The 15,051-nt window shown below is 39.6% G+C and overlaps 3 protein-coding genes across 8 annotated transcripts; 2 read left to right on the top strand and 1 right to left on the bottom strand.

Moving 5' to 3' along the window:
• Positions 1–170: 170 nt before the first annotated feature.
• Positions 171–3,155, bottom strand: LOC107273472 (autophagy-related protein 23). 2 transcript variants are annotated; one of them, XM_025090830.1, is made up of 8 exons: positions 3,017–3,155; positions 2,673–2,905; positions 2,197–2,584; positions 1,931–2,122; positions 1,066–1,208; positions 842–1,006; positions 604–766; positions 171–520 (listed from the first exon to the last, which is right to left on the bottom strand). In XM_025090830.1, exons 1-7 carry the CDS (start codon positions 3,029–3,031, stop codon positions 604–606), a joined length of 1,299 nt encoding a protein of 432 aa, XP_024946598.1. In that variant the 5' UTR covers positions 3,032–3,155; the 3' UTR covers positions 171–520. The 2 variants fall into 2 exon arrangements, with proteins under 2 accessions (XP_024946598.1, XP_015607191.1); XM_015751705.2 differs by having other exon boundaries at positions 172–520; positions 2,673–3,059.
• A 649-nt stretch (positions 3,156–3,804) lies between these two features.
• On the top strand, positions 3,805–10,124 carry LOC112493603 (embryonic polarity protein dorsal-like). Of its 5 annotated transcripts, none has more exons than XM_015751699.2 (7): positions 3,805–4,143; positions 4,868–4,954; positions 5,028–5,299; positions 5,369–5,612; positions 5,692–5,835; positions 5,917–6,107; positions 6,374–10,124. In XM_015751699.2, exons 2-7 carry the CDS (start codon positions 4,903–4,905, stop codon positions 7,976–7,978), a joined length of 2,508 nt encoding a protein of 835 aa, XP_015607185.1. In that variant the 5' UTR covers positions 3,805–4,143; positions 4,868–4,902; the 3' UTR covers positions 7,979–10,124. The 5 variants fall into 5 exon arrangements, with proteins under 5 accessions (XP_015607185.1, XP_024946595.1, XP_024946594.1 ...); XM_025090827.1 differs by lacking the exon at positions 3,805–4,143 and adding an exon at positions 4,194–4,218; XM_025090826.1 differs by lacking the exon at positions 3,805–4,143 and adding an exon at positions 4,247–4,271.
• LOC107273470 (chromatin modification-related protein eaf1) lies at positions 8,909–14,161 on the top strand. Its single transcript, XM_025090831.1, has 5 exons — positions 8,909–9,046; positions 11,304–11,493; positions 11,567–11,829; positions 11,983–12,146; positions 12,207–14,161. Exons 1-5 carry the CDS (start codon positions 9,025–9,027, stop codon positions 12,363–12,365), a joined length of 798 nt encoding a protein of 265 aa, XP_024946599.1. The 5' UTR covers positions 8,909–9,024; the 3' UTR covers positions 12,366–14,161.
• The last annotated feature ends 890 nt before the right edge of the window (positions 14,162–15,051 follow it).

The following is a 15,051-nucleotide window of genomic DNA, read 5'->3' as shown; positions in this document are numbered from 1 at the left end:
GAATTTTTTAAAGCATTATGATAGTACGAATTTTAGCAACACGGAGTGGCATCCAATGATAGTTTGTTTTTTTCAAAATTGTTACGGTACCATGAAAAACAATATTGTAAAAATATAGATTAATAAAAGAATTACCAACTTACTACTTGTGTAAATTTATTTATAAAACGTATATTTGTATACCGAGTATTTTGTTGTTCGGTTTTTCTTGTCTACATTGTATGAAATTTATTGAGTAAAAATAATTTTGTTGTCACAGTATCCACAATTATCCATGAATATACGTATTAAAAAAATAAAATAAAAAAGAGATCGAATATACCTTTAAGAATGTCTATGATTGAAAGAATGTACTTGATGATTTGATAGGATAAAAATTTTCATCTGCATATTCCTCGCTCCGGTCAATATTTTTCAGTATCAATGTACATTACTCGTGAGCTCCTTCCTGTTACCACGTTCATCGCGCCATTAAAAAATTCCGTGACAGCAGCCACATTGCAATGCTCACGAAAATGATCTAATAAAAAAAAATTAATTTCTGTAATACATTTCATAGCGAAATACCTTGAATTTACTTTCTCCATATATCCTACACCATACCTAAGATGTCATTGGACTTCCGGTACTTGAAAGAAATGACAGGGTGCGCAAAATGGCGCGAGGTGCTCGTACGACACTTCCGGCTATTTGAAGAACACGACTGCTCCAGCCACTTTCCTGAGACTGCCTAGCAATACGTTCCTTCAGTTCACACAGTTCCATCCTAAGAATTAATAAATTATGACAAAAAAAAAGAGTTCACTGGAAGACAAAACACGTATAGAGTGATTCTAAATACATTTGAGAAGTGTACGCAGATTCTAAACGTCTGAGGGCAGCCTCCCGATCAGAAAGTTGACTCTCCAAATTAGCAGCACCCAAACTCAAAGCTCTACCAGCTTCCTCACTGGTCCACAAACGTTGTTCCAATTTGAGTCTCTCCTCTTCCTTAGCCGCCAATTCTCTAAATGATTATACACTTCAGAAATTCAGCATATCAACATCATTTAGACTCTGTCGTACTTTGAGTATCTATGAATCTGTTCCTGAGCTGTTTCCACCAGTGCGACTTGTCCTGCTAGTTTCATTTCCAATTCCTCCACAGCACTCTCAGCCTTCTCCGCCCTGTCGTTATGAGCGGCAGCTAAGGATTCACAAGCTGTGACCTGGATTATATGAATTCCAGTTTCACATTATTTATCTATGAATGCAGAGACTAAGGTCAAGCAAGATACAAAACTACACGTCTGCCGAATCCAAATGTCTGATAAGAACTTGATAGCTCCACACGCACTCTGGAGAATAATAATTTAATAAGGTATTCTGTATTGATCCCTCTTCCTGGAAGAGACCTAGGGTTTGTTATGCAACATTGAGTCACGTCGGTAATATAACCAAGTGACTCACACTTTTGGACTAGGTACTTTTTAGGGCGCTGAACCATCCGGTACGTTCTTAATGGAGACTGAACAATGTGTAACACTTAATCATTCTATTACGAATAACAATATCTTTCTCTAGTGACATCCGTATCACCCCTAAAATTTTAACATAAATCGATAATACAGACAGGGGTATAAAAGACATTGATTATTCCCCTCTGAGGAATTTATGCGAACGTCAAGAATGAGTCATGGATTTATAGTCGCTCTGTTTTTTTACGTAGAAACTAACTTCATCCCCTCATAGGTCAGACCTTGTCGCCGCAAAGTTGAACTCTGAGTCACGGAACGAGGTCAATTCTATGAAGGCAAAAAAATTACTAAAGTCATCCGTCGTCAAACTTTCTCATAGAGTCAGGATTGACTGCCTAGTAATTTTGGTGATATTACCAAGAAAATTTGTGTCGGTTCAGTAAAGAGTATTTGAAGCGGAACTAATGTTGTACCTTATCCAATAGTATTTTTTTATCATCACGCAGTTTCAATAGTTTCTCCCTGTCTCGAGTCATTTGAGCATCCAGTGCATGTAGCTGACTTTGTGTGGACATGAGCTCGTTGCGCAAATTCTCAGCAGTTACCGTGCGCTGCTCTGATAATTCTCGTAGTTCCTTAGCATCGTTCTCTACCTTCTCCTTTTCCTATTTTAGGAAACAATCAAGGAAATCGCATTAAATTCAATAGCAGCCAATCATAAGGAATATCATTCTCATACCGTTCTCAGAGTATCCCGTTCTTTCGAGACATCGTCAAGTTGAACCTTGACCCTGTGTACCTCAGCATTCAGTTTACCAACCCTGCTGTTTTCTGTCTCTAACAATCTTCGCAGCACAACGATCTGTATGTGAAGATGATCCACCTGCTGTCCTAACTGCTTGATAGTTTCATGGAGCTGGTCGACTTCCTGGCGCCTACGTCGCCACGCATTTACCACCAGAGTATGGCAGACCAGACCTGCTGCTTTACCGATACTTTGATCCTGATCAACGATATTATTCTCCAACGTCCATATTCCAGTAGCAGAGTTCCCACCGTCCCCTAGAAATTCTGTGGCTCTTTCCTCGACGTCTTCTAGACGAGCTACGCTGGAGCTACTGTCCGACCTTATGATTAAATTATTTAAGAATATTATTGTGTAGTTTGTGTCTATCAAGAACATTTTATACCGTCAGTGATCAATTAATTACTTACTTTAGATCACCAATCTCAGGATCGACTGGAGATAGATCGATCATTGAGAGGCTCTTCTTACAGCGCGACGATACCGGGATACGAAATGTCGGAGTGCATTCCCCGGCCTCTAGGCAACTCCTGGTGCCTTTGGTCTTCCCGTGATTTGCTGCAATGGTTGTGGGCTGCTTGAAGGGGCTCTTTGCCGCTCGGTTGTAAGGACGTCTTTGACATCTTATCGGCACCTGGGAATACTGTAATTTACGTTGTCCCCATTGAATTAGGTTATACTCGGTGGTACGAGACGAGGTCTGATCCTGGCTCTTCGCCAGGGAACGAGGAGTTGTATTACTCTTGGGTGCTACCGTTGTTTGTGGCATTTCTTTACGTTTGCCAGTAGAAGTGATACTGATTGTTTGTTGTATACTTCGTCATGGGGACGACGAGATCATCAGGAAGACAAAGGACGAACGCTTTTAGTAGATATCTGTTGTGAGTTAATAAATTCATATAAACTGTTAATATATTAACAGGGATACGAGATTTAATTATTTTTTTTAAATGACATAAGCAACACTTAATTCCTTTCAGCCTAACTTGAAATTTTGAAAAATATCAAATGTCATATTCCCGCTTGACAAGCCAGGGACCTTGGAGTGACGGCCGCCGTCGGATTTGACGCCTGGTCTCCCCTCTCCGATAACACCCGAAATCCAGAGCCCCCCGTGGCCATAAAGTCGCAGACAAGTCAGACCGCGGAATGCGTTGAAAATAAGATCGTCAATGTCGAAATAGACGAACTTTCCATTCTAGCACATGAATGTCCCTTGAGTTTCGCTGACGTATCTACGATCGAGGGCCCCAGGTGGCCCCAGGACACCATGGCGATGTATGACTATGACATCCCTGGAGGCGAGTAGCCACATGACCCTCGATTAACCAATGAGTGTACAGACCTGTTACGCTTCTCCGAAAAATGTTGTGGTCATCCTCATAGGCTATGCTTTCCCATCGGAGTTGAACGAGAGTTTAAATACATTGAATGTATATCTATAGATTACTACGGTATACATATACGGCACACGTATTTCATCTCTCACCGATTCCGATGGAAAACGCATAGACGTAGTACGGATGTATGTACTACGTCTATGGTCATCCTTGCCAAAAATAATTTCACGCTCGTTTCGTGTGAGCGCGAGGGGTTATCCTGAGATTCAGCAAGTTGCATGGAGCATCCGAGAGAGCGAATCAGGCGCTGGCATTAGTGCTGCTCGTCTACGAGGACAACGGCGTACATAATATTGCCTGCTTGGAGTGTGTAGCAGTAGGAAGTTACGGAGCGTGCGTGTTTGATCTGCTCGTGGTGCCTCGATGAGTTCCGGAGTTCGTTGATTAGTAAAACGAGCTGGCTATGTTGTGAATAGCAGTGAACAGTGACTTTCCTCGGAGGAGGCCGCTGCGTGCCTTATATCCTGGTGTTACTAAAAAGGTGGGAAAAACATAAGGATCCTGCTTACGGACGTAATCCTGAACTCATACGCCAGAGGACGAATTACAGCAAAAAGTATCTCTTCAGAGGCTGTGGACTCCACTGTTAGCTTAAGGCGACCTTCTTAGGTCTGTTTGATTGAACTAGTTGGAAAACTGAAAAATCATATACCCCTTTGGTATTAGCGGATCATTTTGGATTATGAAGGATTATCTTCTTGAGTTTTCTGACTAGTCCGACAGACCTGGGAAGACAGGTTTAAGTTGGCGAGTCTCTCGCATTGTCCTACGATAGTTTAATTATAGCCGGACGGGGCCGGACAGCCTAGGCTCTCCCAAAATAATGATTGGATCAGCCGTGTCCGCTTTGCGCCCCTCTAACGGGATCCCCAGGGATATTGCTACTTCGTTCCTCGTGGTTGCTTATGAACAGTGGTCCCTTGAGTCTTAGACTTAGGCTGTAACGTAAATTTTGACTCTAACCTATACAGGGTTCTTGAACGTTTATAGTATTCTTATTTGAGACAAGTTTTTCATGCTCTGTAAGTCATTGATCTGTGATTTTATTTATTGCTCTCTGGTCATTCTCGTGAGCGTTGAAGTATTACATTTTATAACGGCTTCTATGTTAATTTTTTCTTAAGGTGTGTGTTTTATTCAAGTAAATTATATTTCTGAATAATTGATACAAGTGGATTTTGTGCAATCAGTAATTGGGTTTCTAGATGAAAATAACAATTGGCATCAAGCAGTAGGAGGTATGGACCAGTACCATGGTATGCAGGATGGGAATATAAACATAAGTGATGTCAGTGAGTATCATTTTTTACGATTCAGTAATGTGTAAGGTAGAGTAAAAGATGCTAACATTAACTTCTTTCAAAGTTGAAGTTATCCAGACAACGGATCCTGGATTTGTGGAGTGTAACGGTGGTGAAACTGTGGGAATGATATCAGGAGGAGGCGTAGAGGTTGCAAAGCCAACCAGAGGTGCTGACAATGGAAAAAGTGGAAGCCGGAGTCAGCCTTATGTAGAAATTGTTCAACAGCCAGCTAGTAAGGCACTGCGTTTTCGATATGAATGTGAGGGCCGATCTGCAGGCAGTATACCAGGTGTTAACAGTACACCTGAAAACAAGACTTTTCCTAGCATACGAGTGAGTAGTTAACAATAGTCCTAATCCTTTGGCACAAAGTAAAACTCCAACTAAGGGTATTTGAAACAGGTAGTAGGTTACAAGGGTCGAGCTATTGCAGTGGTTTCGTGCGTAACCAAAGATGTTCCGTACAGACCACACCCTCATAATCTTGTTGGGAAGGATGTCTGCAAACGTGGAGTATGCACTGTAGAAATAGCATCGGAGAACATGACTGTCACATTTGCCAATCTTGGCATTCAGTGTGTCAAGAAAAAGGACATCGAAGAAGCGCTTAGGATTAGAGAAGAGATACGCGTGGACCCCTTTCGAAGTAGGTTCATTAAAAGGGTCAACAAGTATTATCTTATAAACTATGTAGTCTTAACCTTACATAAACCTTACCATTTCAGCGGGCTTTGACCATAAGAGACAACCCACTAGCATTGATTTGAATGCTGTCAGGTTGTGTTTTCAAGTGTTCCTCGAAGGAGCAGAAAAAGGGAAGTTCAATGTTTCCCTGCCTCCAGTTGTCTCCGATCCAATATATGATAAAAGTAAGTTTACTTGCATACTATAAAAAATACTCAGATACACCTTAACCAGAAGTAAACATCTTACACATTAAACTCTTACAGAGGCAATGTCAGATCTGGTGATCTGTAAACTTAGTACATGCAGTGCATCGGTTGCGGGAGGTACCGAGATGATGCTCTTCTGTGAAAAAGTTGCAAAAGAAGACATCCAGGTACGATTTTTTGAGGAACGAGATGGTCAGCTAGTCTGGGAAGGATTTGGAGACTTTCAGCCAACCCACGTCCATAAGCAGGTAACCAAATTTACGGACCTAATCTTTATTTATAAAATTCCCAAGAAAATACACCGGTAACTGAGACCATCTCCAGCTATAAAGTTCAAGTCTCTTATTAATTGTTTTTCACCACTTCCTCATTGTTACTTTAATAGTTGCAACATATATAAATAAAGCAAATGATTCTCCAGTGAGAAAACAATTACGTCTTTGCTATATTTATAGATAGCTATAAAAAGCATGAAGGTCATTAATCGTCTTAACGGTTAATTTTTTTTAACCAGGTTGGAATCGCCTTCAGAACACCAAGCTACCGAATGCAGCAGGTGGATCAGCCGGTGCAGATATTCATCCAGCTGAAGAGGCCATCGGACGGTTCCACGAGCGATCCTCTACCCTTTCAGCTGTTGCCGCTAGGTTCAGGTAGGCCCGCCTTCTGGTCCCTGCGCAAAGCCTTTGCCAGGAAGAAGGCCGACTACAACACTTTCGGAAAAATCCTCGCGACAGAGGCAGCACTGCTGTCCAGCTCGACGCCAAAACTCTCGCGCACCATCGACGAATTTAATAACAATGATCTCGAAACAAAACGTTCGCATCACAAGATATCCGCGTTGCGCGCCTTGAATGATCTTTATCATGTAAAAAATGGCTTAGACTCGCGTAACGGTAATGACAACGAATCCAAAATGGATTCTACGAATACAAATAACTATTCTAGAAAGGATACAGTACATTTTGAAAATAACGATATCACTGTAGTGGCAGAGAAGAAATCCGGGCAACAGCCTACGGAATTTTTTGCTATAAAAAGCAATGTCGACCTAGGCAATCCTGGTACTGTTAATGATAACGAGCAAAATAATGCTAACATAATTAAAGTTAATATCAATGAAAGTGCCATAGTTCCAGATTCCACAGACGTAGCAAAAGGTAGATCCGATTGGTTCGATTACTCAGAGGTTGGCAAGTGGGTGCAAAGGGGACAGGATTGTTTAAAAGAAAAGGACGTAGACGATGGTAAAAATGATCCAGACGATAGTAGCAAGTCCCTTAACGAATTGCTGAATCAAGTTGCTGAGATCGATCAGATCTATGCCGACACTCATACTAAATTATTACAAGCTGCCCTGGAGCAAAATTTAACCGAACGCGAAATGGATGTAGACGTCTGCGACAACCAGACGTACACGAGTCTTCAAATGGCTATGAAGAATCCTGTGGAGCTCTTTGATATACAAGACGACAGGAAGTACGAGGATGTTGTGATACCCAACCAAGAACCTATGATAACGATATCGCCACCTCCACCTCCGCCTCCCTTAGCCACCAAACGAGACGTTACCAGAGAGTTTGAGGAAAGACTTCCACCACTACCTCCTAAACGAATTCGCAAGATGCCTTCAATGCCAGCTTTACCACGTCCGACTTCCTCGCAGACGCTTAACGAATCCTCTGTAGAGGCTCCTCATAAGAATCTACCATCGCTTCCTGGCACTTTACCCAAGCAATCGAAGCAGAGTCTATTCTCTAAATTATTTGCCAAGAAACCTAAAAAGGGCTCAATGTCTGATGCTACCAGAGAGAGCAGCAGGTCTCTGAACGTGACAGGTAGTTTAAATTCCTTGACCAAGGCCAGTGCTCAGGATCTGTCTCAGGAAGACTCTCAGCAACTACCTAGACCAAGTATGGCTAGTGTTACCAGCGTTAAATCCTTGAGACTCGATGGCGATGAGACTCCTCCCTATGGCGTGGAACTTACCGAAGCTGAACACTATGCTCTTTATACTGCAATGGCGCCACATGCTACAGCCTCTGAGTTCGACGAGATGTCCTTTTATTACAGTCCTGTGGAAGGCGGCAAGATCCTTACCGACGGCAAGGAGACATAAGTCATTATTTATCTTTATCTTGTTTGAGTGCATATACTGCCACATAGCGTTGATGTATTTTCAAAAATTAGACGTTAGGATACCATGGAAACGCGGCTGCTGACATCTGTAGAAATGTCGAGCCTTGCCTCTTTTTGTGCAAAATATTTCTTGACATGTAAATTTGTCTTACTGCCTCTCGAAATTCAGTCTGTCGAGAGCAAGAAAATTCCCTGATCTTCTCAGGGAATCTTTAGCTAAGTATCGTTTTTTTGTTTTATTTTTGGAAAAAACGATTCATCTTAGTTTGTTATTATCGTTGATATTCTCTTATTTTTTATTGGATCTGGTCTAATTCGATTAGTCGATCTAGCCGAGACAGACCCGTTAATTGTTGTGTTAACGCTTGTTGCGTCTCTGGAAGAAGTGCAAAAATTCTAGTCACACATTTTGCTTTATCTAGTCATCCTAGGATTCGTTCTCCATGTAGACAATCAATTTGATTATTTCGATTTACTTTCTAGTCAAGACATCCTAATGTTAGATTCATTATGTTTTTATCATTGTATTCCTAATTTGTATCGCGTTGTTAAGTTTCGTACGTTTAACTGGTGTTTACCAAATTTCAGTATCGCCTGGTGCTACGAGGTGTCACTTTTTATAACAAAAACGTTCGCCGATTGCCGATCGGTTTGTAACGATAGAAATTGTTGCTTGGATTTCTTCTATTGTTAATCGTCACATAAAGATTAACTCGCGAGTGATCTAAAGGATCCTAAGAGAAAATTGTAGCTCGACAAAAACAAATGTGTTAAGTGAACGAGCGAAAGTGGCGGAAAACTACGGTATGCGCGCCGTTTGTAATTTTTATTGTCTACTTTTTGTCCTCTGCTGCGCATCCCGTGATACGTATGTTAATTGATAAGCGAATTTTTGATTTTCGAAACGTGAGGCCTTCCTTTTTCTAACGTTTGTATAACGTATCGTCGTTCCTAGATGATCCCGATTCGTTAAGGCGAAAGAGGCAAAAGTTTAATAATGGTCCAGGCGCGCTTGTCTTGAAACACATGAAAGCGGAAGCTGAGAAACGTGAGTATCCGCATTGTGTACCTCGCATCGTTTATATCTTTATTACGCAGCTTGCCTGGTGCTGGTTATCTAGGTGGTACTGGTTGTCATGATAAAATTATGAGAACATTGTTCTAAACAAAAGAGATAAATAATAACAAGAGAACCATGCACGAGAAATCTATATCTGCTGCCCAAAAAAAGGCCAAAAATTGTCTGTTTCAAAATTCAAATTCGGCAATAATTAATCTCGTAGAATGTTGGCACAACCGGCGTGGGAGCTTTTGCGATTTTTCTGCATGGATTCTCCAAAGATCATCTCATTGTGGTAATGGTGTTTGTGTTACTACGTGAAGTCGTTTTTTGGAATTTCATATTTCTCGTGTTCCTGCGCATTGTAAGGGAAGAGGAACAAAAATAAGAGTTGTATTTTTTTTTTTTGGAGGATTTGTCGTACTCGCGAATGGACAGAAATTGTATACAATGTGAGAGGGATGAAAATTTTTTGGAATTTGAAATTTGCGATTAAATATGTATATATATATACACAAATAATTTTGCAATATACATATATACATATACTGTATATAAATAACGAGAAACTCTATAATCCTCGTTCTTTATGGTGGCAGTAAAAAATGGCAAGAATCCAGTTGCTGTTTTCAAATGAAATATTTTTTATATACTAATAACATGCGGTCGAACATATTTCCTCGCCTTCTTCAGCTATCATATGCACTGACTAACCACACACACCGATTAGACTCTTCCTTCACTCTGAAAGTCTCTGGGAATCCTGCAAAATGGAAGTTTCTTGCGAAAACACCACAAGACCCAGCATGTCGGACGCATCGTGTTTTGCTATTCTTGCTCTCGATAATAACGAACGGTAAAGAAAAAACGCACTTTTGTCAGTCTCTTGTATAATTTTATCAAATTCATTGTAATTCATGCTCAAAATGAAATCTTTCGGGAGTCCACTTTCATAGTGCAAGAGGGGATTAAAGGACAAGATACTCGCGCGGCAATTAGAGAAAGAAAAATTGTATTAAAAAGTACGACGTATATACATATATATAATATATATATTTTCACACGATTGAAATGATAATCCTGTATTTTATACTTTTTTAAGAATGCATTTTATATAGACATTGAAATGTTTGTAACTTATACGGCGAGAGTGTAAGGAGAATTATCTTTTTTATTTAATTAAGAATCGACGCTTTCTTTTATAATCCTTCGACTCTCTAATGAGCGTGCATTCAAAGTTGTACCTCTCTGAAATACAAAATTGGCTTGTAGATTGGAGTTCGTTTGATGAAATGACGCACAAAAAATTGTTCCGATTAAACGTCGCAAGCTCAATACGTGTTATTGATGAAAGCGAATAATAAAATATAATTAAACGATTCTTGTGCTCCGCTCTCGCCGTGCAACGCTGTGCTTTACGAAAGAAACCTTTAAGATATTATTATAATATAATCCCATTGTAATACGACAAACTGATGTTGTGCAATATTTTTACGGTACAATTTTTATGACCAGGGTTACTTGGAGACGGGGATAAGCCTTTTTTGTCCGGAAAAGTTATATTTATAAATTGTATCGATTTAATTATATATATATATAATATATATATATTATTACTTGGTGCTCCAAGAAGAATATTGTTCTTTTTCTATCTATCCATCTGGTTGATAAATTTCAGATTTTTGTTGGTCACATTTAGGAAGTTCAGGTATGATAGCGTGATGGTGTTTGCTTGTTTTTCTTTTTCTGTTCAATCCATTTACTCTGTTTTCCTTCATTTTGATGTACTGAGTTCAGGTTTTTCCTGATATTCTTCGTCAAATCCATCCACTTGTTAGAAACCATTCAGTTTTGCAGGGTGACTATTTGTTTTTCTTTGATGCATTATTAAAGAGCGTGAAATAGAATTGTGGCTGTCCTATTTAACAATGATAACTTATAATATTCATTTCCACTAACATCTGCACTGACTTTGACTTTGCTTACCTAAGAAGTTTCATATATTGCTTTGATTCCTTTGAATTTCTAACACCTTTAATCATTTTCCATCATGCTTTTGGGATATGGTAATATTCACACTGCTTTCAAAGAAACTCTTAAGAATTGGTAATTTGATTTTATTAATAAATAATAGTAAAGATTTTGTTAATCAATTTGGATCCCGTAGTTTTGATGGTTTGATACTTTGTTTTGCAATTTCACTTGTGTTGAACATGTTCGTTGTACTAATGTGACTGTTTTATAGATTCTGCAATGCTCAATCCACCGGTTCAATACAATTTCAATCTCATCAAATCTGAGCCAGTCGAACCAGGATCTATACCTTATGTTGGTTCACCCTACGGAGGTGGAATTGCAACAGGAGGTACCTCTCCGATGTATGTACCAAGTGCATCACCACTACCACAAACACCAGCAGTAATGCAAAACCTCAGGTAATAATATTTCAGTGTATGTATTACTTGTAGTGTATGAACGTACATAATAATCGGTTATATTATTTTATAGACCACAGCAGACACCAGGACGTACACCTTCTCCAATGGAATATAGTCCATATAACATTAACTTACCGCAGCAACAGAATTTAACACTGCAATATCAAGCACAACACAATATGCAAACAGTATCTCCAGTACCATCGATGCATGAGCAACAGCAACAGTTATCCTACGTTGCCCAACAGCACCAACGACAACAACAACAAATACCACTAAACATACTGACCCCAGAACAGGATGAAGCTGCATTTCAACAGATGGTTAACCCTGGTAAACTATACCTCAATAATTCTCCTGCCCGTCACAAACTTGAGTGTCAGGAATTCATGAACAACAAAGTTCCGCTAATCTTTAACAAGATTCATAAATCCCAGGTATTTCCTAAACAACAAACTATTATAACTGTTAAATATTTTCTGACAGGTGACATGGAAGGTGCAACAGGTGTAACTCTAGACATGGACAGTCAGCAGTATCACTTTGACATGAATGTTAATCTCAATCTAGACTCTACGGATTTGGCGCTCCTCGACACTGCTCTATCCGAGAACCTCTCTAGTGGACTTTCAATTACTGATCCTATTAAGGTAATATGACAGCTTCCTCCTATAAAGTTTCATTCGCATTTACAATTGTCTTTCATACAGAAATCAGTGTCGGTCAAATGTACGGATGCTCAGGACGCCAGCATGGCCGCCGAAGTTAGCGAGATGACTGACAGTTTTACCAGACTGACACGTAACACCATTCAGGAGCTGTGTACTCTAAATAATATATATAAACCCAGCAGAGACAACTTTGGATAGAAAAATCTGCATGCAGCAAAAACAACGTTGACCATCCGTACTGCTTATTCGGCGTACAAAAACATCTTGTAACACTCATCCAAGAGCACTGAAAGTGCCTTTAACGGTGTAAACAGGGCTGCAACCTGTCACGGAGTAACATGGACCTTACCGATAAGGTCTAATTGTTAGACACGAATAATTTCCATCATAACATCGACTTCCATTCAACGAACTACAGTACGTAATAATAGGCTGTTATCGGTCGGAGATTGATGGTCCTCCCAAAATGAGAAATGTCCATTTCATTTAAAGATCTGAATCATGATGAGAGAAAACGTGACTCCGTAGACTTGACGTCGCAGAATTCTATTCCTTTAGTAAGGACCAAAAGCATCGTTATCCGTGTAATCGGCATTTTTACTCATTAAGATGCGTTTATGACGTGGAAAAGAAAAGTAATCCTTGCGAAAGTATACTATGTAAATTGTTGATTCGACGTAAAGGCAAATGGTCGACGTACCGTTGCGCAGAATCAGTTTTTTAAAAACTGTTTCTTTTTTTTTTTACTCATTGAATTCATTCGTCCACGTCGGTCGTCGATCCATTGAATTATTCAATGTAATCCAATGCATTTTTCATGTTGGCTAATCGGATATTTCGCAAATGTATAAGCGAGCCTTTACTTCCGTAATGTAGTCAGTGTGCAACTCGCGTTTAATCTCGATGGCGCATGCGCGCAGCACTGGCTTCTTTGTCGTCGTCTGAACGCAATTAATAAAATTAACGAAGCGCGCAGCTCGTTATTGATATATAAGAATGCCTTTCGCGAAACTTTCGTACTAACTTCCGTCCCACCATTGAATTTATATATATACATATATATATTATTTGACATTTTAATTGATCGGCATGTGATTGATCGTTAATTATACGCGAGAAAGGTACGAAATTGCCACCAGGAATTAAACCAACATCCTTTGATGCATCCTTCATGGTGGACCAGAACCACTAAAGTCTAGCGTAGTTTGCCTTAGGCACTCGTTTTACGTATATTATTTTTGTGATATTAATGTTTTAATGTCTGACGTGGGGACGTCTATACTCGTCTATACTCGTACGTGTCAGAAGGAGCTCACGTGCCGTGAAGAATACTTTAAGTTTTTAATCTAAGGAGATTAGTTCGCCGGGAGCCATTGGAAGCTTCCTGCAAATTTGTTTCTTTTCCCTTTTCTTATAACTTTACGAAACTAATACTGCACTCGAACTACTTAAGGATAAATGGAGAACTCGTGAATTATTTTGTATTTTTCGAACTCTCTTCGTTTCTTTTTTCTCTCTAGAGCACTTCTAAATTTTGTTTAACGCTGACGTTTCCGGAGAAGATTTTACACGAATGCTCGAATTTTTAACGGAAACTAAAGATAAAGCTTAGGCTTCCTTTATGCACTGGGTAGCACACATTTTATTGTTACGTGTACAGTACTTTATATACAAATGAATATACACAGTATGCATGTATATAAATTGTATGTGATATAATTATTATTTGTATTGTATATCTATGATTTATATATGTGTATTCTAATGCGAAAAAGAATAATGCGTGAACAATTGAGAGAAAGCGAATTTAATGAAGACAGCATGAGAGCGACGAGTGAACGTGAATTATAATTGTGATTAAAAGGATCTGTCGAGTGACCAAAGTCACGGAGCGTGAAAAAAAATCGCGAATCGTTCTGATTAGACAATTTTTACTCAAAGATATCACGTGTGCAATTCTTGGAATTCGTTAATATATCAAATATCAAGAATTATAGGGATGTTGAGAAAATGCGTCCCGATGCGTTTTGAAAAAATTTATTGTTTAATTCGAATGATAGACAACATTTTCGCATCGCTTGACTTCAGTCAACTTACATCTTAAAAATGTTACAATAAAAGATTAGGAAAAGAAATACTGTTATATATACATAAATATAAATATTAATATATACATATTGTTGTTACGTCTGACACAGAGCCAGCGCCTTTCTGTTCCCCCTTGGTATCCCTGCTAGCGAAAGGTCATGGACCACAACGATCGTCCCTGATCCTCAACCAATGTGCGTTACTTACTATAAGTCATAGATTATAATAATTAAGGGAAATTATTAGATTACACATGATACCCCAGACTCTCTCACATTTCAAGGAATCACATCTATACTGCTACACTTTAGGCGGATGAGCGGAAAGAAAGAGAGATCACGACAGACAAAGAACGAGGACGTGTGGACAATAATGCTGAGTGCAATACCTGGAAGTAAACTCCCTAATAGGCAATTTTGCCATAGCACCGCGAAACCGCGCACTTCAGGACCTTGACCAACTACCTTCCCCCGTTCCCTCGACTAACCTCTCGACCAAGATGAATCGTGGTCCATGCACCAACTCAAAGGGGAATCCGCCGATCGAAGAATTGTAATTAGAATTCTATTGACGAATCAGGCGCAAAAGCCTCGATTTCCTCATAACACGCATCCAAAGTCAACAACTGCCTGACAAGCCACCAAATCCCCTCCGAATTCAAAGTATTCCTTACGAACATTGACACCGATCATCGTCAGTTACTTATCAACCTTCTTTCCTTTCCTTACTGATCAACCCTCTGGTAGAACAGTATCCATTCTGGAGTCTTGAGCCGATTGTCCGCATCGGTCAAGTG

Source organism: Cephus cinctus, unplaced genomic scaffold (genome assembly GCF_000341935.2).
Source record: "Cephus cinctus unplaced genomic scaffold, Ccin1 Ccin1_scaffold1609, whole genome shotgun sequence".
Classification (NCBI taxonomy): domain Eukaryota; kingdom Metazoa; phylum Arthropoda; class Insecta; order Hymenoptera; family Cephidae; genus Cephus; species Cephus cinctus.
Note: the sequence above shows the minus strand (reverse complement) of the source record. Positions and strands in the feature narration are given on the sequence as shown.